The sequence below is a fragment of the Arvicola amphibius genome, chromosome 8, assembly GCF_903992535.2.
Source record: "Arvicola amphibius chromosome 8, mArvAmp1.2, whole genome shotgun sequence".
Classification (NCBI taxonomy): domain Eukaryota; kingdom Metazoa; phylum Chordata; class Mammalia; order Rodentia; family Cricetidae; genus Arvicola; species Arvicola amphibius.
Window position 1 is genome coordinate 51,927,495 of NC_052054.1, and position 24,017 is coordinate 51,951,511.

The window sequence follows — 24,017 nt, forward strand, 5'->3', positions numbered from 1 at the left end:
GGTTTTACAACTTGCTTTAAATGTTCTAATGCAGGGCTGGGCTTGGAGGCACACACCTTTGATTCCAGCATTTTGGAGACAGAGGCAGACTGATCTTTGTGAGTTTGAGGCCAGCTTGGTCTACATAGTGTTGCTAGCCAGGGATATAAGCTAAGACCCTGTCTCAAACAACAGCAAAAACCAACAAATAAAAACGGTTCTAACATAGTTTTACTCGTATGTTAGTCTCTGAAAAAGATAACTAACATTTTTGTTTGACCTCATGATTTATATGCCATGTTGATTCAAATTTCAACTAAAATCTTCTAACTCAATTGACTTTTTCCTTGTAAATGTATTTCATAGATTGTGGATCTTATTGTATTAGGAAAGAAACAGTAGTTAGCATCAACTAGGAAAGGTATGCTCAAACCCACACTTAACTAAAAGAGGACGGGCTGGAGTGATGACTCCGTGGGTCAGAGTGCAGGCGGCTCTTGCAGAAGACCTGACTCTATTCCTAGCTCCTACATGGTGGCTCACGACTGGCTGTAATTGCAGTTCCAGGGGAGCTGATACCTCTGTTGACCACTTCACAGGCAGCAGGCATTTAAACGGTGCATATACATATACTCAGGCAAATACTCATTCCCATAAATTAGTAAATCTTTTTTTTTTTTTTTTAAAGGAAGATGCCTCAGTGGCTCAGGTTTGAAAGAACCATCCATGATGGAAAACTAAGATATTTAAAATGTAAAAAAAAATATTGATTTTATTATCTTGAATCTTAGTAATCTTTTTGAATATTTTGTTTTGAGTAAATTCTTAGGATTTGAAGTGCTTTCATAGAGTATCTCAGAATGAGGCTGGAGGTTGCCCTGGGTCTAGTTCAGTGGTAGAAAGGAGGCTTAATTAGTCCCTAGACAAAATGGAGCCAAGGAAACAGTACTGCTTGCTCTAATGATCTCACTCTGTCTGATCCCGACAGAGCTAGACTTGAGAATGACAAAATATTTGTATATTTTTTCCATTCCTTGCAGACAGAAGAAGTTGTATTCTGGTGAATTTTAAGACATGCTGTTTACTATTCCAGGGGAAATATTGATATAAGGTTCTAACTATCATTTTTATTTTATTTTTCACGTGTATTTCTTTTTGTCGTTGAATTTTTGCTGTGCAGGAGTGGGTGAGAAGATTTTTCCTGGGGAGACATAGCACCCCCCCACACCTACACAACCCTCTCCCTTTACTCACCCCAGATAGATAGCCCAGGACACACAACACGTACACACACACACACACACACATATGTGCACGTGCACACACATACACACACACACCTCACTCCAGGACATGCAACACACACACACACACACACACACACACACACACACACACACCCTCTCCCTTTACTCACTCCAGCTAGAGAGCCCAGGACAGAGCAAAGTAGGGATACCACCAGAGTCTCACTTGGTAAACCAACGAGCTTGGGAGTAGAAATGACTCAAAGACAGATGCATCACCAAAGCCCACTCAGCACTAGTGATAGCTCATAAAAGCTGGGAGCCTGGAGCACACTGCACAGCCTGCAGGCAGCTCAACAGGGTGGACAGTGTCCTTTCCACGTGACTCAGTTGATGTAAACCTTTTCCAGTCAGATGGGCTTGTCTCAGAGTCTCTGCAGCTTGGCTTGTCTGAGGGTGAGTCTCCTTAGTCTTTACTGTTTACTCTTGGGAGGAGGGTCATAGTGAATCTGGTCAGTTTCAGGGACTTAATGAAACTATTTTGAGGTGTTTACTTTCTGTCTTAAGGAGCTGCTGCTGCAGGATGGATTGTTTAGTGGAGAAAACCCGCTATACAGCAGAGGAATCCAGCTGGGACCTTGTCTGTGCTAGGCATGATAATTAATCTTCTTTGACAACCTGATGAGACCTGTAATCACCTGGGAGATGAATGGCCTTTGTGCTTGTCAGTGGGAGATTATCTTGGTTGCATTAATTGAGGAGGCACCATTTCCTGCAAGGATCCTGGACATCAGCATGCCTGCATTGTTCTTTTCTGACTCTGGATATAATGCTGCCTTGACTTTCCTGCTCTGGTGCGCATGTGTGTTGAGCTGTTGACTAAAGTTTAGGCTTCCTTCTTTAGTCGGCTAGCAAGCACTCTCCTACTCTGAATGACTCCCCAGCCTGCCTCTCCCTTTTCCTCCCTGGTATGTTGCCCAGCCTGGCCTGAAACTTGTAGACATACCTAGCCCTTCCTTCTCAGTCTTCTGGTAATTTGGGGCTGCAGGTGTGCGCCACCATACTGTTGGGCATGTATCTGTAAAATGAATTTTTCTAGATTTTCTTACTACTGTGGAAAATTGTGAAAAAACAAGCAATCAAGGAATTCTGTATTAGTGGGTTAGCTTGTAAGGAAAGAGATGGAGTAGAGTCAGCCAGTCTTTGTAAGGATAAAAGTATAATGAATGCGTTGTTAGAGTTCTGTGGTTCAAGGGAATGTTGACTTGAAGAACAGGGAAATACTATATAATTTAGAGATTAGTTAGATTAAAGCACAAGGGGGAGGGTGGGAGCATTATTGATGTTATTCATTGATAAGAGGAATCTAAAATAATACAAGGACTTTGTTGAAAGATACTCAGAATTATTTTAAATGGCCATTACATTATCATATAGACAACAAGAGACATTTTATTATTGCACTATTTATGACTGAGCTTGTTTGAAAATGCTAAATGCAGGGGCATGTAAATAAGATTATCTGTGTGAATACATACAGTATCACTATTATATATTGTTATTTTTGAAATTATAATTAAGTCATTCCCTTTTTTCTCTCTAGATGCTTCAATAGACCCCTCCCTCCTTAAATTCAGGGCCTTTTTGTTCAGAAATTGTCGTTACATGTATGTGTATGCACATGCATGTATATTCCTAAATACAAGATGCTCCGTCTGTATAATGTTTCTCATATATGTTTTCTGGGTGTGACCATTCGGTATTGGATAACCAATTAGTGTCCTCTTCTCATGTCTAGTGTTGGATTTTTTTAAAGGTGTCTTTGGCTCTTGGAAGGAGCATTGTCGGTCCAGATGTGGAAATTTCATTCTAACTATGTATGTATATTTATGCCCAGACTTGAGTATAATGTAGTTATTTTTAAAGTAGTTAATAGGATTTCTTATGATTTTTTTCAGACATTCTTGCTGTTATTTTACCCTCCTTACTTCTTCTGTATTATTTCCCTCCTCTCTTCCTAGAGACCCCTATAATTTCTTTCTTTTTTTTTTTTTTTAAATTTGTTTATTATGTATACAACATTCTGCCTCAATGTATGCCCGCACGCCAGAGGAAGGCGCCAGATCTCAGTACAGATGGTTGTGAGCCACCATGTGGTTGCTGGGAATTGAACTCAGGACCTCTGGAAGAGCAGCCAGTGCTCTTAACCTCCGAGCCATCTCTCCAGCCCCACCCCTATAATTTCTAATTTCCCTAATCAAATCATTTGGACCTTACTGTTCTCTATTGCTCCTGCTCCCTTCCCCCTGCAGTGGTTTCTTTTTACTTTCCTGATTTCTGTAGTTACTCCAGGGTACATACTTACATATGAAGATTTCAAGCTAGGAGCCTCTGTAGCGTGACTTCTAATTGGTCTTAATAATAATAAAAACCCAGAGCCAGATAGTAGGGGTTGAAAGATGAAAGATCCGAGAAGTAAAGCAGCCAGTTCTTACCTCCATGACTGAATGGGGTATCCTGTCTCTTCAAGTCCTCAGACTGAATGCCATCTCTACAAAACCTCAGACTGAATCCTTGAACTCCTCTTTCCACCTGCCTTAAATTCCTCCGCCCAGCCATATCTCTTCCTGTCTCCACCTCCCTAGCGTTGGGATTAAAGGCAGGTGACTCACAAGTACAGAGATTAAAGGTGTGAGCCACCATCTGGCTCTGTTTCTCTTTGAAATTGGATCAGTCTAGTGTGTGTAGCCTAGGATGAGCTTCAACTCATAGAGATCCATCTGCCTCTGCCTCCGAGTGCTGGGATTAAAGGTGTGTGCCACCACTGCCTGGCCTCTCTGGATATCACCACAAGCCTCTGGTGATAGAGAACATGTGACTTGGTCTGGATTATGTCACTCAATACTGATTTTTTTTTTACCTTCAAAGTTAGTTATTTTTCTATTTCCATGACAAAGCACTATGACCCAATGACCAAGGCAACTTATAAAAGAAAGCATTTAATTTGGGCTCCTGGTTCCAGACAGTAGTAGATTCTGTGGCCATTATGGCAGGGAGCATGACAGCAGGCAGGTAGGTATGGCCGGAGGAGTAGCTAAGGTTTCCTGTTGAGACAACAGTCAGGAGGCAGAGAGCTAACTGGGAATGACTGGGCTTTTGAAACCTCAAAGCTCCCCCCCCCCATATCTCTACCAACAAGGCCACACCTTCTAAACGTTCTCAAATAGTGCCACCAACTGGGTGCCAGCATTTAAATACATAAGCCTATGGGGCCATTCTCATTCAAACCACAGTATGTGTATACATGTCGGTTCTGTGCCAATACTGGATTGTTTTTATGATTTCGGCTCTATAATTGATTTTAAGATTTGGATGGTCACCCATCCTCTCTCCAGTATTGTTCTTTTTGGTTAGGATTGTTTTGTCTATGTGGGTATCTTTTGCGGTTCCATAGGTATTGTAGGTTAGTTTTTTGATTTCTGTAGAGAATAAATTGGCAATTTTATTGAATCTGTAAATTTGGAAAATCAGTCATTTTCACAATGTTGATTCTTCTAACCCATGAGCGAGTGCATCTTTCCCTTTCTAGTGTCTTGTTTCCTTCTTGAGAGGCTTAAAGTTTTCACTGTAGAGGTTCTTCACTTTAGTTATGTTTATTGCCAGATATTTTATTTTCTTTGAGGCTGTTGTGAATTGGAGTATGTCTATGATTTTGAGTGTTTCTATCTCCTTACTGAATTCCAGTCACAAGTTTTGGATTGTCTTCATTTTTTCCTTCGGCCTTACATTTGTGTTTTCTTAAGAATCACTGAAGTCTTTATTCTATTTAAATTCTTTGGCTTTAATTTCACTGAATGTGTCTGTGTGTCTTTAAACTCCATAAATTCTTTGAAGTTTGTTATTGCTCTTTGAAATTTTGGTCCTGGCATTCATCTAGCTGATGGTCACTGGCAAACATTTCTGTAGACTGATAGTGTTTTGAGAAAAGATACTGGTTTGCTTTTTCATATTTTTAGTATTTTTTTTCACTTTTATTTACTTTTCATTGGTTTAAATCCGGGATGGGTACAGCATCACACGGATTCTGTGTCCAATGGCCTTCGCAGGAAGGTTGCTTTGGAATTTGGCACGCACCATGCCACTGTCTCCATGGGTCCGAGTTGCCTTCCCCCAGATCATCTGGTTTTGTTTGGTTTGCCTCCAGGTGTTACTGTGTTGGTCTTTGCTTTATACACATAAGCGCATCTCTTGCCCAAGTAGAATTCTCTTTCATCTCGGGCATAAACGCCTTCAATTTTAAGGAGAGCCGTTTGCTCTCTCTGGTTCCGGAGACCTCGCTTATACCCAGCAAACGTGGCCTTGTACCACAGCCTTCCAGACATATTGTCTTTTAGAAGTCCTGTTCCCAGCAGGCCTCCACAGGCGCCAAGATGGTTGAAAGAGGGTATTTTTAGTATTTTTGTGTTGAGATCTGGGCATGTGGACTTCTTTTGTTCTAAATTGTAGTATGTGCAGGTGGGTTGGGCTTGGAGGTTGGAAATGGCTTAGGAGGAATGCAGTCAGGTGGACAGAGGGGGCTAGGCTGGCCTAGGTATAGGGTATGCCTGCTGGTCCAGTCCTGGAATGTGAAGGTAGGTCTGGCTGGGTGCAAAGGTTGGGATGTGGCATAGGAGAGGCCTGTGATTTAGCAGATAGGGAGGGTTGATCTTGGCAGAAGTCTAGATATTGGTTGTGGCACAGGCAAGGGTGGCCAGAGGGGCATAGACACTGGATATGGGACCTAGGTTAGATCTGGCAGTTGGAGGGGGTGGGTGGAAGGGAGGGTCAGATAGAGTAGTGGGGATAGACAATAGAGACGGATTTTACTATCATTTATTAATTTTTTTCTTATTTGCTTTGAAAAAAGTAATGATAAAAATTTTAGTTTTTTATCTGTCCCATGTTTGTAACACAAGCTATCAGGAGGTGGGGGCCTAAGGATTCAAGTTCAAGGCCTGCTTAAGATGGCTACCTAACAAGACCCTGTCTCAGTATGGAGGCCTCAGGATGTAGGTCAACAGCAGTGTGTTCTCCTGGCAAGGGTCTCAGTTCTGTCAGTACTGGAAAACAACGTGCGGTTACATAATAACAACAGTAGTTCCAAAGAAATCATCACTACTGTGCCGGGTGAATATTGGATTCACTGAGTAATTCAGAGTGATAATAACAGGAAGCTAACTTTTGGTTCCTATTATTCCAGATACTTAGTCTCTTGCTGTTTTCTTGTGTGTGTGACTGTTTTAATTGGGGTTTCTATTGTTGTGAGGAGACATCATGACCACAACAGCTCTTACAAAGGAAATCATTTTATTGGAGTGGTTTGCAAGTTTAGAGGTTTAGTCCAGTATTGTCCTGGTGGGAACAAGACTGTGTGCAGGCAGACATGGTACTGGAGCTGAGAGCCCAAAGGCAACAGGAAGTGAATTGTCGCCGGGCGTGGCTTGAGCATAAATGAGGCCTCTTAGCTCACCTCCACAAGACCACACTTACTCTAAACAAGGCCACATTTCCCAGTAGTGCCACTGCCTATGAGCTTATAGGGGACAATTACATTCAAACTACCACAGTGACATTAAGCTTTCTGGCCTGCAAAATCAAATGGTCACATATTAAAGGAAAGGACATATGTTGATGTATTCCAGAGTCTTCTTAAAAGTAAAAGAAATATTGGCAAGATTAAGGTGTCACAGAGTTTGAAGAATGAATGTCTTATAATGCCATAATCTTAGATTCCCTACTTTTGATAGTGGTATTATTTGAATTCTATTAAGATTTGGAAAAGCAAACTTACAGTATGAATCTCTAGACTTATTTTCTCTGGGATGTCAGAGGCAAGTGTGTCTTCATAAACAGTCCTGTCTCTCTGTTCTCCTGGCTTTTCTTCTTTTTTTGAGTCCTTCAGAACTGACTTCCTTACCCATGAGCTTCTTTTAGGAAGGCAGTACCACATCCACAGGCTCAGGTTTATCAAGCGTTAGCCCCCCACAGTGGTAGGGGGGCTCCACCATCAATCACTAATTAAGAAAATGCCCCAGACTTGCCTGCAGACCAGTCTGGTGGAGGTGTTTTCTCAGTTGAGGCTCCCTCTTCCCAAATGACTCTAGTTTGTGTCAAATCGACAGACCAATGCAATAAACTTTTTTAGGTAATTGTCATTGTGTTTGGAATGAAAGTTTGTCTCCAGGTCTCAGTTTAGGTTGAGTCATTGTTTCCCTGGTGGGTGGTATTGCTGTTCCCACAGTCAGACAAGGTAGTGGCCTTACTTATCCCCAGCCAACTTTCTTGTCATGTACACAGACAAATTGACTACTAAAATTGTCAGTTTTGATTCAGAAATGTGCTTATTTTTCATGTTTATTTTATTCACTTATTTTTTTGGAGACAGGGTTTTGTTTATAGCCCTGGCTGGTCTAGAACTCTCCATGGAGACCAGGCTGGCCATGAACCCACAGAAATCCACCTGCCTTTGCTTCTTGAGTACTGGAATTGAAGGTGTGAGCCACCATGCTCGGCTTAGAAATATCTTTTAATCCGTCATTTCTTCCCACGTACTTCTTCGTCTTTTCTTACTTTGATGCTTGATGCAGCCTACCAAGTGTGCTCTGCCACCATTTTCCCCCTCTGTAGCCATCACAATTAACTTTCTGAGCAGTAATCTGTGAAGCTATCTTCTCTGTTCTTAGAAATACAGTCTATTTTTTTCAACCTCATTCTTTGCTGTCATTGCACACCTGGTTCTGAGTCATCCTTCTGATCATGTATTGTTTCATGCTGTCTGTTTGCCTGGATTCTCCAGCAAACTCTTTTCTGCTCTGGGAACTCCTCCCTAAGAGGGATGACCTGAGTGACCTTCAGTTCCAGCTGCCCCTTGCATTCTGTGGGGCTTTCCTTGTGTATGTCCTGAGGGCAAGGAGCACAGGGATTTTCTTGTTTTTAGTTACTTCTTACTCAGGGTGCCACAAGATGGGCTGTGATATCTGGGGTAGTCAGTGTCCCAATTTTGTTCTTCTCTAGAGTATGGCATAGTGCTGAAAGTCAAAATATGGTGTACAATAATAGAACTTCTCTATTTTCATCAGAAATAAAAATAGATTTTAATCTTTATTTGAAGTTTATTTTTATTGCAGTGGTTTTTTAAAAGATTTATTTGTGTGAACATGTGTGTGGATGTGTGTAAATGCACATTTGTATGAGTACATTGTGTGCATTTGGAGACCAGAAGACGGTCAGACGCCCTATTGTGTCATTCTCTGCCATTTCCTTTGAGACAGGGTCTCTTCCTGAACCTGTACAGGTGTGTGCAATGCACTTGTACAGACAGCACTAGCACTTCAGAAAGGTCTACTCTCACTTATTGTGGGTGTATGTGTGTAGACACATGTGTATTATGGGTGTATGTGTGTAGGGACACGTGTGTTTAGGTCAGAAGATGGCCGTAGGCATTGTTCTTCAGGCATCTCCCATCTTTTTGTTCTTTTGAGTCAGTCTCAGTGGCCGGGAACTACCAAGTAGGCCAGCAAGCCCTAAGAAGCTGCCTGCCTCTGCCTCCCCAGGACTGGATTATAGGCGTGTGCTTCCACACCAGAGTTTCTGTTTTTCCCTTTCCCTTACAAGGTAGGTCCTTTTCAACCGGAACTGTAGCCCCAGTCTCACAAGTGCCTTCATGTTCTTCAGTAGTACTTGGACTTGTTCTGCTGCCACTTGGAGGGGTTCCAGGAAGGGGACACTCAGCATAGATGACAGCAGTAAGCTTCCCTGCCTCGTGTGGAAGTTAGACAACTTGTCCCTCCCCTTCCGCTAGGGCCTTAAACACTGAGCTGTCTGACCAGCCCCACATTCATAGTTGGTTTTTTTTTGAGACAGGATCTCAAAAAAAGTCCTGGCTGTCCTGGAATTCACTCTGTAGACCAAACTGGCCTCTAACTCTAGAGATTTACCTGCCTCTGCCTCCTGAGTACTGAGATTAAACACAGGTACCTAGTTTGGTGCCTTTGGTCTTTATGTTTAAGTTCTGGCTATTGTCAAAGAGTCTTGTGCTCCCGAGACCTTGCCATTTCTAATGCTGAATCTCATAGGTGTCTCTTGACCGTTCATCATGTGACAGCATAAAAAATAACTGCGGACACACACACACACACACACACACACGCACGCACACACACGCACACACACGCACACTCACGTGCGCGCACGCACACACACGCGCACACATACACACCATTCCCTCTCAATTTTAAAACTTTGAATCTTAAAATTAAAGGTTTTCCAGGGTCTTATTAATTTAGCATATGAAAGTTATATTTAAACTTTTTAAGTGAAATAATTACTAGGTTTGTTCCTTGTTTCTATCCATATAATTTAGGGTAGGGCCTATGCTTTAGTCTGTTCTCAAGCTTTCAAATTCCTTTGACAGCCTGGATATGAAATTCAAAAACTATTAATGTGATGTGTTAATTTTGCACTTTTTGACTTACTGCAAAAAATCTTAAAGTTTCCATAGCAACAGTAACCTATCCAGATTGTGTAATATTCTTTACAGTATTAAAATAAACTGCAGCTCCATGGTTTCTGGAGCCCCTCGTGTAGGAGAACTGGGGGTTGAGATGTCAGTGAAGAGGAAGTTGTGATTGCATGTGGATAATTTGTCAAAAAGCTTTTTATAATTTTAAGAATTAATAACTTTAAATATTCAGTAGCTGATAGCTGGTAGTTATATGATTACTAAACACGAAGCATGAGCATTGTGCGTATTTGTCTCAGTATCCAAGTGCCCTAGGCTCCATGCATCAGCTGCTCCTATCTCAAGGTAGGAGGTGGTTCTAGCCTTAACTGCTCTCGGTCACCTGCTTGTGCTGTAGTGGTAATGAATGGTCTGAGAACCCAGGAAACCGTGGAAGAAAGAGGAAAAGGATCATAAAAGCTTTTCCTAAAGTTTGTGTTTGCTCTCTAAAATATGCCTAATGAACCTGGCATGGTGGCACAGACCTTTCATCTCAGCACTCAGGAGACATAGAGGCAGGCAGATTTCAGAGTTCAAGGCTAGCCTGGTCTATCTAAATACCAGACCAGAGTTCCAGACCAGTCAGGGCTACATAGTGAGATCCTGTCCTGACTGCTCCCTTCATCTGCCTAAGTTAATCATGTTGAAAATTATTAAATAGGCAGTTGTTTTTGGAGTATCAGATTATTTTGGATCCCCCTCCATGCTAACTTAAAACCACTATATTACCAGTACCATTAAGTAGCTTAATTCTTGCATCTTAACATGTGCTTTTAATTTTTGTATTACTCTCAAGTATACATTTAGATGTATATACTTAGTAGTAGTATAATCTGTATATTTTTCTAATAATCCATAGTGTCCTCATTGCTTTCCATGGCTTTGTTGTCAGGGTTTCTGTCCTGCCTAGTTCCGGCAATCATTAAGTCCAAAGAAATCACACAGAGGTCTACATTAGTTATAAACTGATTGGCCCATTAGCTCAGGTTTCTTATTAACTCTTATATTAGCCCATCATTCTTGTCTATGCTAGCCATGTGGCTCGATACCTTATTCAATGAGGCAGACACATCTTGCTTCTTCTGTGGCTGGGTCAAGACTGCGGACCAAGCTTTTCCTCTTCCCAGAATTCTCATGTTCTTGTCACCCTGCCTCTACTTCCTGCCTGGTTGTTCTGCCTCTACTTCCTGCCTGGCTACTGGCCAATCAGTGTTTTATTAAAATACAATGGACAGGGTACAAACAATTGTCCCACAGCAGGCTGTGATAAAACACTGACCAAAAACAACTTGGGAGAGAGATTTTATTTCATTCCCACCACCGAGGGAAGTCTGAACAGGATTCTGGAAGCAGAAACAAAAGCAGAGAAGAGTGCTACTTACTGGCTTGTTTTCCATGGCTTGGCTTAGCTTGCTTTCCTACACAACCCAGAATCACCTGCTGAAGGGTGGCTCTGCATGAGTGGGCTGGGCCCTCTCACACCAGTCATTAATCAAGAAAAACGCCCCACTGACCTGCCCATAGGCCAGTTTCTCAGTTGTGCTTTCCTCTTCCCAGGTGACTTTAGCGGAGACATTTTTTTAATTAATAAAATAAAAGATGCTTAATTATCCTGATTGGCATATAATGGAAAAAATAAAATACTTAGACATTTTATTTATTATTAATCTCTTCATTCATTTATGGGAGGAAAGCATTTATAATTCATTTATTTATCCAAAGTAGGTAATTAAGAAAATATTCAAAAGAACTTTATTTTCTCTCCTTCTGTTGTTTCTATCTGTCTGTCCATCTGTCCGTCTGTCCACCCATTCACCCACCCATCCATTCATTCTTCTATCTGTGGTAGAGATTGACCCTAGGGCCTTTGGCATGCTAGGCAAACACACTACCACTGAGTTACATTCCCAGATCACAATGGTATGTTAAAAGGTACATTTTAAATATCATCTAAACTCTTTTGTTTACTATTAGATATAGAATGGGAAAAATGAGAAATAGTTAAGTATGACGAATGTGCCAGTTCTTTGCTATTGTCCTTTAATAAAACCATCATGTCATGTGCATCATGAGCCTCTAATACAGAGGCTCCTGGTCTTCCTAATGTTGTGGCTGTATAGATACGTTTTGGTTTTTTGAGACAGGGTTTCTCTGTGTAGCCCTGACTGTCCTGGAAGTCGATCTGTAGATCAGACTGGCCTTGAATCCACAGAGTTCCACCTGCCTCTGCCTTCCAAGAGCGAGATTAAAGGTGTATGCGACCACTGTCCAGCTAAAGTTTACCAGTTCCCCTCTTTTTCATTTTGTCAGTGTCGGGGATTGAACCTAGGACATCCTGGTGGAAGTCAGGAGATCTACCACTGCTGTAATAGCTCCTGCCCTCCAAAGACATTTTTGTTTGTTTTTTGAGACTGGGTTTCTCAGTGTAACCTGATTGTCCTAGAACTCACAGAGATCTGTCTGCCTTCTGAGTGATGGAATTAAAGGTGTGCGTCACCATACCTGGCTGCTGTGACCCTTTAATATAGTTCCTTGTGTTGTGGTGACCCCCCAGCTATAAAATTATTTTGTTACTACTTCATGACTATAATTTTGCTACTGTTATAATGTAAATGTAATAATAATGTAAATATCTGTTCTGATATTCCCAGGTGACCCTTGTGAGTACCCCACAGGTTGAGAACCGCTGGTCTGCATATTAAATATTTGCAAATATCTCTGATAGATTTTGCCTTGAGTGTTGTGCTGTGCTGTGTTGTGCTGCTGTGGTATAATAGGAAAATGTCAGCTCCATTGTGTTATGGGACCACCAGTATGTGTGATTTCATCATTGGTTGAAATTTTATTATGCAGTCACGCATGACTAATAGGAAAAATGTACAGAACCAGTGTTGTTTATTGATTTTTTAGTGGAAATACTTATTTTTATTCTTTTTATTAAATATAGCTGTACATAGTGAAAATCAAACCTTCAACAGTGCAATTGTACATGAAATGTAAAAGCTTTCCTTTTTACTGTCTGTTTCGAATTTCCCGTTGCTTCTCAGAAGTAAACAGTACTGTTAACCTTTTATTTTATTCTGTTGCTCGGGATCAGACCTAAGATGTCTTGGCTGGTAACCAAAAGACAGAAGTTGGAGGGTCATAGATCATGTCCCTGTTATTAGAACAAGCCATGACATGATTTGTGTTTACCAGATAATCAAACCACAGTTATGACCGTCAGCTGGAACCGTCTTGTGGCTGGCTCTGGTGTCTGTACACTGAGGATATTAACTATTAAAGTAGCCACTCATCTGATTTCCCGCCTCTGTTATTGAAACACTAAATTGCATTGGTTAAAACCCTGGTAACTGTTAGGCTTCCCTATATTCCTAATCCTGTCTCCATCGCTTGGTGTTGTTTTTTTTGTTTGTTTTTGTTTTTGTTTTTGTTTTCAGGCTTTTCAAGTTTTTCTGTGTAGCTTGACTGTCCTGGAACGCACTCTGTAGACCAGCCTGGCCTCGAACTCACAGAAATGTCTGCCTCTGCTTCTTTCGCACTGGGGTTAAAGGTGTGTGCCAGCACTGCCTGGCTACCTTTGCTTGTTTTCACACCCACGCTTAACTACTGCATTTCTCTAGGAGTGTTTGGAGAAAGCGATGTTGGTGAAAAGTTTTGAAGTCTTAAAAGACTTTTGCTTGGCGCCTTGGAATTTGGGGCCAATTAAGTGAGTCTGGTAGTTTTTATCTGTTAGTTATTTTTTAGTGGTGGTTTATAACAGAATACTTCCATAGACTTCAGATAATTAAGAGAGGAGTGACAGTCATCTTACAATATGTTTGAGTTTATATTTATCCTTGTTTACTCTTTGAACTAGAGCTGTTTAATATTCTGTTCATTTTGAATTTCATGCTTTAGCTTCGTCTGGTGTTTTCATTATAACATGAATTTCTTTTGGTATTTCATATTCCTATAGTATAAATATTATCAAAAATAATCAGCAGTGCATTGCATAGTGAAAATGTTTACATATCATTGAGAGACTAAATACATTTCCATTGTTTTTATAATTATAATTTTAAATCTAAAAGTAATATATGGAAAAATATAGCTGTTTTGTTTCTTTTTCACATGCAGAAAAGATGAAAAGGAATATGCACTGAAGCAGATCGAAGGCACAGGGATATCCATGTCAGCTTGTAGAGAGATTGCAGTAAGTAGATAAAGATGGTTTATTTTTGTTACCAAAGTGTATGTTTATTTTCAAATAAATTAATATAAAATATGTAATAATGTATTAATTGTATAATAAGTGGTAATTTCACAGATTTAATTTTAGGATATTTTATATAAAATGGGAAAATCGGTAACAAAATCATTTGAAAGTCACTTTTGAACATTTTCTTAATGATTTGATATTTGTAATTTAGAGATAGTGAATAACATATAATTGCTTTAGTGAATAATTATTGTAGGTTATTTTTCTGTAATTTTAAGTCTAACATTTCTTTTTAAAAATAAGAGATTTTACTTATTCGTTTGTATGCATGCATGACTACATGAGCTTATGTGTACCACGTGTGTGCTAGTGCCCAAGGGGTTAAGAGGGTGTCAGATCCTTGAACTAGTGTGACAGGCATTGTGTGCTGCCTCATGGAAGTGCTGGTTCCTCTGTCTGAGCAGTAAGTGCTTGGAACCACTGAGCCAGTTCTCCAGCCTCAAGTCTAATAAAATTTCTTTATAGCAAAAGGGTCTATATTATTAAATCATGTGGTTTAATTTTTTTCTAAAATATATAGTGATAGATTTTACTGATTGTCATATAAATCAGGCCATCATATTAGAATAAAAAATTTTTTTTTTGAGTCAGGGTTTTTCTGTAGCTTTGGAGCTGTCCTGGAAAGCTCAGAAGACCAGACTGGCCTTGAACTTGCAGACATCCATCTGCCTCCCGAGTGCTGGGATTAAAGGCATGGGTCCCCCACCACCACCTGGCAGGATAATTTATTAGAGAAGGATAATTCCTTTCCATGTCTTTCTCTAACTACTCTTGCAATAAAAGCAAGGGTAGCCATATCAGCGGAGGATTTTCTAAGTGCTGATCCACTACATTCTTACAGTTCTGCGAAATAAGTACTTTAATACGTATATACTTCACATGAAATATGCTGTGTATGAAATAAGTATACCTATTTCATACCAGAAAACAGATAAAACTGTAATTCTGGTTTTGAAGGCTTACTGTTGCAGTTTCTCATTTTATTTCTTCACTAAGGTTTTTAATTGGGCTTTATTGTGCTTTTCATTTATTAGAGACTATTCCCTCTAAATTGTTAAGTATTTAAATAAGGTATGCATAGTAATTCAGTAATTTCTTTTCTTTTCTTTCTTTCTTTCTTTTTTTTTTTTTTGAGACAGGGTTTCTCTGTAGATTTGGAGCCTGTCCTGGAACTAGCTCTTGTAGACCAGGCTGGTCTTGAACTCACAGAGATCTGCCTGCCTCTGCTTAGTAATTTTTAAATAGTTGTTTACATTTTCATTTCCATAGATGTGTGTGTAGATTAGATTTATTAAGGGAAAGTTAGAAAACTGAGAGCAGGAGGGATTCCAAGACCTGGTAGAATACCAGGTCTCTCTCCCTTTCTCTCTTTGTCTCTACTATTCTGAGACAGAGTCTTACTATGGAGTTCTGGCTTGCTTGGAACTTGTTACTTTGTCTAGATTTGCCTGGAATTCAGAGACCCTCCTGCTTCTGCCCCTCCCCAAGTGCTGGAATTAAAAACATGTAGCCCTTCTTAGCAAGGATCTCTACTTTGAACATAACTCTTACATCCACAGTTCCACATTCCTGCCTAATTCACTGGAAACATGTTGTAACTCTTAGTCATAAGAAAACTGGTGTTTCACAGCAGAAAACCCCATGACATGGCGGGAAGTCTGTAGGCTTGGGTGTTTGGCCAGGTGGTAAGTTAGTGATAAGTTCAGTTTCCTCATCTGTTACTACTTAGTTTTGTTGGCCAATAGAAGGCTAGCATTATAAGGGAATTGGAATCAGACTTAAGGACTGGTAGCTTAGGGACACTGCACACAATATCATTAATCAAAGAGTAGAATTATTTTTTACCTGTATATGTCATACATTGCCAGAACAAATATTTTCTAGTTGATATGGGGTATACAGTTAAAAGATTTTGATGTGGAAATAATTGGGAAGGACCAATTATAAGGACCAATAATAAGTAAAATTATTATGTTGAAGTTACGGTGAATAAGGCAGGTTTGGGTCCTAGAAAAAGAACTTGTAGCTGGGTCATGAAGTTGGGATTGTATACAACAAGGCAAGAAGTTTACGGATGAGGATGCATTGTCATCTCATAGCTCACTAAAGGACAGTGCCACGTCACTCACTGTAACACTGTGTACAGTTTTCTTTAGATTTGTTCTGTATGTATGTATGTATGTATGTATGCATGTATGTATGTATGTATGTGTGTATGCGTGTATGTATGTATGTATGTGTATGTATGTATATGTGCATGTATGTGTATGTATGTATGTATGTGTATGTATGTATGTGTGTGTGTATGCATGCATGTATGTATGTATAAATGTTTTGCCTGTATGGATGCTGTGCACCATGTGCTTGCCTAGTATCCAAGGAAACCAGAACAGTCTGTCAGATCCCCTGAAACTAGAGTGACAGACAGTTGTGACCCACCATATGGGTGCTGGGAATCAAACCCTGGTCCTCTCGAAGAACAGCCAGTGATCTGAACTGCTGAGCCATCTCTCCAGCCCCTCACTATTATTTTGAAACAGTGTTTCATATTGTAGCCCAGGCTGGATTTGAACTTACTATTTATTTACTATTTATTCATATTGTAGCCCAGGCTGGCCTTGAACTTCCTGCCTCATGTGCTGGAATTACAAGGTGAGAACTTCGACACCTGGTGCATATCACACGTTTATTCCATTTGAAACTTATGGGCCAAGTCTGAATTGTAGTTTTGTATAGTGCTTTATAGCTTTACAGTTTGCAACAAAAGGGTGTAATTGTGGATGATGAACATGCCAGGAGCATGTGACTATTAGCATTTTAGGTTGAGATTGCAAAAAAGTTCAAGTATAAAGAATCTTATCTTTGTAGCCTGTGTGATCATATAGTTGCTACTTAGAAACATGGTAAATATCATTAATTCATATCTACTAGTTTGCTTATGGTTATAAAATTTAAATATGTTAATTATAAAAATATCAAATGCTATAAAAAAGGATGGTAAAAACATCTGGTATACCAACACTTAATCTTTTTGTTACTATTTGTATATATATTTAAGACCATTTGCTTTGCAAAAATTTCTCCCCAAAAGAATAGTCTATTACCTTTCTGTGGAGTGTGCTTTAATGTTAAGTAATACAAATGTATATTCCAACTGTAAAGCTAATTTAAACAGTTTATTAATCATTCTTGGTTATGTGGGATATATAAAAAATTGTACAATGGAACTTCTTAGTACTTTTAAAAATTGAGATGTTTGCATAGCAAGAGAGGCTAAAGAGTTATTAGGGCAGCAGGCTGTAGAGTATAGGCTAAATAGGCACCTTATTCTTTTTGGACTATTATGACAAAACGACAGAGACTAGATGTCATGAAAGCATCTGTTTTGACCCTTCTGAAGACTAGAACCTCTACTATCAGGGCACTAACAGAGTGTGTCTCATATGGGCCTGGTTCCCTGTTTATTACGGATTTCTGGCCATCCTTTCCTTGTGTCTTTCTGTGGTTGAAAGGATGCAGGAACCTCCCCCTTTTAGAATGGAACATTCACAAGGCTTTACTTGCTCTCTGACTTAATCACCTCCCACCTCACAGAGGGCCCAGGAAGTAATGGCTTCAGTTTGGGCATTAGGATTTAAAATTTTGAGTTGGGGCTGAGGCACTTAAACATTCAGTTTAGGACTGGGATGATGGCTCGGGAAAGTGCTTGCTGCACAAGTCTGAAGACCGACTTTATCCCTAATACCCAGTAAAGCTGGGTGGGCCTGACTGCATTTTTGTGTTTCGGAGGCAGAGATGGAGGTTCCCCAGAGCAAAATGCCTAGCTAGACTCACTGAATCAGAATGCTCTGGGTTCAGGTGTGAACCCCTACCTCAGTAAGTAAAGTGGAGTACAATCTAGGAAGACACTGATGTCCACACATGTGGCCATACATGCATACACATCACATACATAAACACAGAAAACAAAAACCTCATTTGTGTTATTGCCAGAGAGCAGAGAGAGGCCAAGAAGCCTCCTCTCCCCCAGTGCTGAGAATTGAACCCAGCACCTCATATACCAACCACTGAATTTCCAGCACTAATCCTGGCTTGTCTGCTTGCTGCCTCTCTCAGTTCTGGCCTGCAGTGCTGAGAAGTTGTACTTCCTCAGTGACTTCTGCTTGGCTATTTCCAAATCTGTGTGTACGTCCACATTCTAGCTCTGGTGTTCCCAGGGTGACCGGGAGATCAGCTGTTGTGGACTGTCACTTTCATCGTTTGTACTCACTATGCGTAGGTAGGCGGGAGGAACTGGCCAGTGAAGGACTTGCCTCTCTTGTTTTCGCTGTTGCTGTCCAGCTGGGCCAGCCGGCCATTTATAAAGCTCAGTGGAATGCTTATAACTTTAGTATAGATGGATAAGCCTTTGTTGTTTTTTTTTTTAAAGTTATGAAATGGAATTGGTAGAATGTATATTAGCTGGTAATTAACTCTGAGACAAGCTTTGAAATATCCACGAATAAAGCTGTTTAAATTCTCCTAATTTATCTCTACAGAATTAACATTATTGGGTTAAATTTTATATGTTAAAAGTGGAGAAGTGCATGGCATTAGACAATAATTTTAAGAGTTTTCCTGGTCTACAAGAGCTAGTTCCAGGACAGGCTCTAAAAAAGCTGCAGAGAAACCCTGTCTCGAAAAACCAAAAAAAAAAAAAAAAAAAAAAAAAAAGAGTTTTATAAAGTTTTTATTAAGTATAAAAAAGTAGAGAAGGTGCTGGAGAGATGGCTCAGAGGTTAAAAGCACTGGCTGCTCTTCCAGAGGTCCTGAGTTCATCCTCTTCTGGTATGCAAGCATACATGGAGGCAGAATGTTGTATACATAATAAATAAATAAATCTTAAAGAATAAAAGGCAGAGGCAGGCGTATCTCTGTGAGTTCGAGACCAGCCTAGTCTACAAGAGCTAGTTCCAGGACAGGCTCCAAAGCTACAGAGAAACCCTGTCTCAAAAAACCAAAAAAAAAAAAAAAAAAAAAAAGTAGCGAACTATCTTGTTGGAATTATTTTATTGTATCATTTTGTGTTTTAGCAAGCCGAGATATCCCTCTATGTCCAATCTTGTGAAAGTATAGATTTGTGGAACAAGGATTATAACTCAGAATTTTACCCTTCCTGTGAAAGGATTAGATTTCTGTGAAAAGCCTCTAAGAGCTGACAACTTTTTTAGAAGATATTTTTTAACAGGATGTTCTATGGTGATTTTTTCATAAAAAGTTTACATGGTTTTTAGAGCAGAACTAAAGAAATTTTATGTGCTTTATTTTGAACAGTATCTCTACTTTTGGATGTTTTCTTCTTTTTCTTTTTTCTTGGTTTTTTGAGACAGGGTTTCCCTTTGTAGCCCTGGTTGTCCTGGAACTCGCTCTGTGGACCAGGCTTGCCTCGAACTCACAGAGATCTGCCTGCCTCTGCCTCCTGAGTGCTGTTATCATAGGTGTGCATCACACCCTGGGATCTCTGAGTTTGAGGCCAGCCTGGTCTGCATTGGGAGTTCTAGGCCAGACAAAGCTACATGCATGGTGAGACTTTGTCTCAAACAAAATATCTTCTATATTAAAGTATAAAATTTATTATGTTTCTACGTGTGTTTGTGTGTATACATTTATATCTGTGCATGCCTGTATGCAAGTGCTGGTGTGTACATGTGCATGTGGAGGCCAGTGGTGGCTGTCAAATATCTTTCCTAATTGTTTTCTACCTGTTTTTTATTTTAAATAACATTTTTTTTAAATCTTTGGGAATTTCTAGTGTGTTTTGAGCATATACGCAACAGCCTCAGTTCCTCCCTTATCTAGCCCCTTCACTTTCACCTTCTGACCTCTTACTTGTTGAGGCATAGTTTCTTCTTTAATCTGAAGTTTGCTCGTCTGGCTAGACTGGCTAACAGCAAATCTCAGAAACGCCCCCTATCTGTGGCTGTGCACAGGGAGTACAGGTGTGTGCAGCCTGCTTGGTTGGTATGTATGCTGATGTTAGGTCCTCCTGTTTGCACAGAAAGTGATCCTGGATGACCATTTATCTGTTATTATTTATTTGCAGAGAGTGTGTACATGTAGGCGTGCGCGCGTGCGCGCGCGCGCGCGCACACACACACACACACACACACACACACACACACACACACACACACGGTGGCCAGAGAACTACTTTCAGGAATTGGCTCTTGTCTCACTTTGTTGAGGCAGTCTCTAATTGCTGCCCTACACACCTCAGAGTGGCTGGCCCATGAGCTTTTGGACTCACACATCCATCTCCCCTCTCACCATGGTTGTGGGGTTCAGGGATCACAAGTACTTGTTTGTGTGTGCATACTTGGCAGGCATGCCATGTTTGTGGAGGTCAGAGGGCAACCTGTACATGTCAGTTTTTCTTCCCACTGTGTGGGTTCATGATGGAGGCGGGTCTTCTATCAATCTGTTGATTTCATTGGTTAATTAATAAAGAAAACTGCTTGGCCTGATAGGGTAGAACATAGGTGGGTGGAGTAGACAGAACAGAATGCTGGGAAGAAGGGAAGTGAGTCAGATGCAATTATGCTCCGGCCCAAGATGGACGTACTCTAGAATCTTCCCGGTAAGCCACCACCTCGTGGTGCTACATAGATTATTAGATATGGGTTAAAGCAAGATATATGAGAATTAGCTAATAAGAGGCTGAAACTAATGGGTCAGGCAGTGTTTAAATGAATACAGTTTGTGTGTTGTTATTTCGGGGCATAAGCTAGCCAGGCGGCCTCGAGCGAGCGGGTGGGAATGCAGACCGCTGCTCCCATCACTACAGGTTCAGGGATTAAACTCAGATCGTCAGACTTGGAGGCAGTTAACTCTCAAAATAAGACATTAAAATGAGCGAAAACCACAAACAACACTAAAGATATATTCCTTGGATTTCATCGTAAGGTGGAAAAGAACTTGGGTTCTGGATTCAAATAGATTTGGGGTTGGTAGACGCCATCATGCCTCCTGCTTGTCTTGAAGAAGCTGATAGTGCTGGGGCCTATTTTACCAATTTTTAGGTACCTATAGAGATGAGGATTTTTCTTTTCTTTTGAGACAGGGTCTCTTTGTGTGTAGCCTTGGCTGGTCTGGAACTCATACAGAAAAAAAAAAAGACTTAGAGATCCATGTGCCTCTACCTCCATAATGCTAGGGTTAAAAGTGTGCACTACTATGCCCAGCCTTTTTTATTTTCTTTTTGTGGTCAGCTTCATTTTTATGTTATAAAGGGTTTATTTTTAGGTCACAATTCAAAGTACAGCCCATCGTGGAGGGAAGTGAAGGGGCAGAGACTTAAAACAGGTTGAATTTGCTAGTATTGTAGGAAGATGCATTGTTGATGTCTTTAACAGAAGTCTGCTAAATACTTCTTTATTTGTTTGTTTATTGAAATAGGTAGAATCTAGCTGTGTAACTTGTCTGACACTTGCCACTGGGTTGGCTTTGAATTTGAGGCAGTTGGCCTGCTGCTGCCTCTCAGGGGCTGAATTACAGGTGTTCACCACCATGCCTAGAAGTTCAGTACGTGGTATTGTCTTTGAATACTAAGATATTTGGACGGTTTATTACAACAGAAAATACACTTGTCTCCCCCAGCTATACCAGTTGGTAAATACTGGACACTACTTTTTGTGATACTTTATGAAGCAAAGTTTTTATACTTATTAAAGTCTTGAGTTTTTGAAACCTGGAATACCCTTTTCCTCAGAAAATGTTGAAATAAATGGTGCTGGGGCCACCAGTCTATTCTCTGAGAACCCATCAGTCACTCAGGTGCCTGTGATAGGCTGTCTGGAGGGGGAGCTCCTATCTGCTTTATCATTGTGTCTGTGGGGAAGCACATTCTCTTAGTTTTAGTGCTTGTTCATTGATACTGGTGCCTTGCACATGTTAGCTGTTCTGCTGCTCAGCTCCAACTGTAGCAGGATATGGATCATGGATTCAAGTCCTGTTCTGCTGCTCTTGAGACAAGGTCTCAGTATGTAGCTGAGATTGGCTGTAAATTTTCCTTTTCTTGTTTGTTTGTTTATTTATTTATTTATTTATTTATTATGTGTACAATATTCTGTCTGTATGTATACCTGCAGGCCAGAAGAGGGCACCAGACCCCATTACAGATGGTTGTGAGCCACCATGTGATTGCTGGGAATTGAACTCGGGACCTTTGGAAGAGCAGGCAATGCTCTTAACCTCTGAGCCATCTCTCCAGCCCTTGGGCGTAAATTTTCATCTTCCTGCCTTAGCCTCCCAAATGGTGGGACTGACTTAAAGTCTTAAAGCACTAGGGTCTTATCTTTTCATATTTAGTGATGGTGACAGGCAGGCTCTTTCAGGTTCTTGGGGTGTAAAAGATAGAATAACTGGAAAAAATGGGACAAATGCAGGGGTTCTGTGGCAACCAGGAAGAAGAACTAGAATGTGTCCTACCCAAGTCGTGCAACTTGGTACTTTGAAGATAAGGTGAACTAGGGGACTTGGGGGGCAGCTGGTGGCAGGGTGTCACATGTAAGTAGCTGTGTTAAGTAGATAGAGACCAGTGGACAAGGCAGCCTAGGCAGGGAAAGTCCACAGTGAGGTGGTGACACAGTAGAGCACTTGATAGAAGAACACTTAAGTGTGAGAAGAGAAAGGAGTTTACTCCAGCCCCAGCGCTGCTGTAAAGACAGCCTCACTGTGTTCTGTTTGTGTTTCTGCTGATAAGAGTCGCTCACAGAAACCCGTTGGGACAGTGCAGAGTCAGGATGAGACCGGGTGTTAGCAGATACCCACAGGAATTAGACTGTATTTCGAAAGCACGAAGCATAAATTTCAGTTTTATAAGCTTCTTGGCATACTGAGCAGGTCTGGTCATCGAGAAGATTGACTCTGTTGTTTTTCTTAGAAGAATGTTTTAATTAATTGGAAATCCTACACCTTGTAGATTTTAGTGATACATAATTCTTTGAGGAGGTGGTGGGTGATCTGCCTTTCTGGTATGTCTGCCAAGGTACTTTATATTTCTTATATTAAAAAAAAAAACAGGTACATAAGCCCATATTTACCTGTGGTTTCAGTCTTGAGATGTTGCCAGCATGGGGTTCATTTGAGTGTTTTCTCATTCAGCTTTTAAAAATCACCCCCACTCTACCCTGTGTCTGTTTTTCTTTGTGCTGGACATTGAACTCAGGAATGCATGGTAAGCATGTGGGCGCCCAGCATCACACACCCAGCTCCAGGATTCTTAACGGTAAGGTTTTTCAATGTAATGATTCTACCATGTTATCAATTAAATATATTTTAATACTTTACAGCGTTCTTCTTTGTCCTTGTCAGTTTTTACATTGTATGTCTTTGTTAATTTATATTGAGTGCTGCCTATTTTGTTATCTTTCTGAAAATCATAAGTACATTTTGTTCTTAGCACACTGAGCAGGGAGTACCGAGAGGGATGTTCAGATTCGTGTGAGCTGCTGCACCTTTTCCCAGTGTTACTTACTTTGATGTTTTTTTTTTTTTTTTTACAATTTTGTTGTCTAATAATAAGCACGGTTAATTTGAGATGACCTTAAAAGTGTATATCGGCTTTTTCACATATACACACAACACACGCACACACCTGTACCAAGGTGCTGTTTTCTCAGTATGAACAAAAGATAGCATGCTAAAATAGGCTTCTGGAGTTATCACAGGTTAAGTTGGTAATAATTAAAATAGATATTTAAACATATGTAGAGAAAATGACTCCCTCCGTGACATTAGATGAACTTTAAGTTGATGTCTTAAGTTTTAGTAGCATTTAAAAATTTGTATGTTCCCAATAACTGATCTCTGAAGTTTTGCATAGAACATCTTGTATTCTGCAAGTGATTTAACAAAAGGATAATATGTGGGTTTTTCAAAGTAAAACCCTCTGATGTGAAAGGTCCTGTTGGTTTTATTTACAGTGTACTTTAACTTGCAATAAGAGTTGTTTTTC

The 24,017-nt window shown here is 40.3% G+C and overlaps 1 protein-coding gene and 1 pseudogene across 4 annotated transcripts in view; one reads left to right on the top strand and one right to left on the bottom strand.

Annotated features, from left to right (window-relative positions):
- The window catches only part of Cdk19 (cyclin dependent kinase 19), a 138,194-nt gene that overhangs the window by 33,054 nt on the left and 81,123 nt on the right, over nt 1-24,017 (top strand). For all 4 annotated transcript variants that reach the window (XM_038339645.1, XM_038339643.1, XM_038339644.1 and 1 more), the window contains exon 2: nt 13,882-13,957. In XM_038339645.1, coding sequence (XP_038195573.1) covers nt 13,882-13,957 — 76 coding nt within the window. The remainder of the gene's footprint in view (nt 1-13,881; nt 13,958-24,017) is intronic.
- Nucleotides 5,274-5,605, bottom strand: LOC119820917 (annotated as a pseudogene).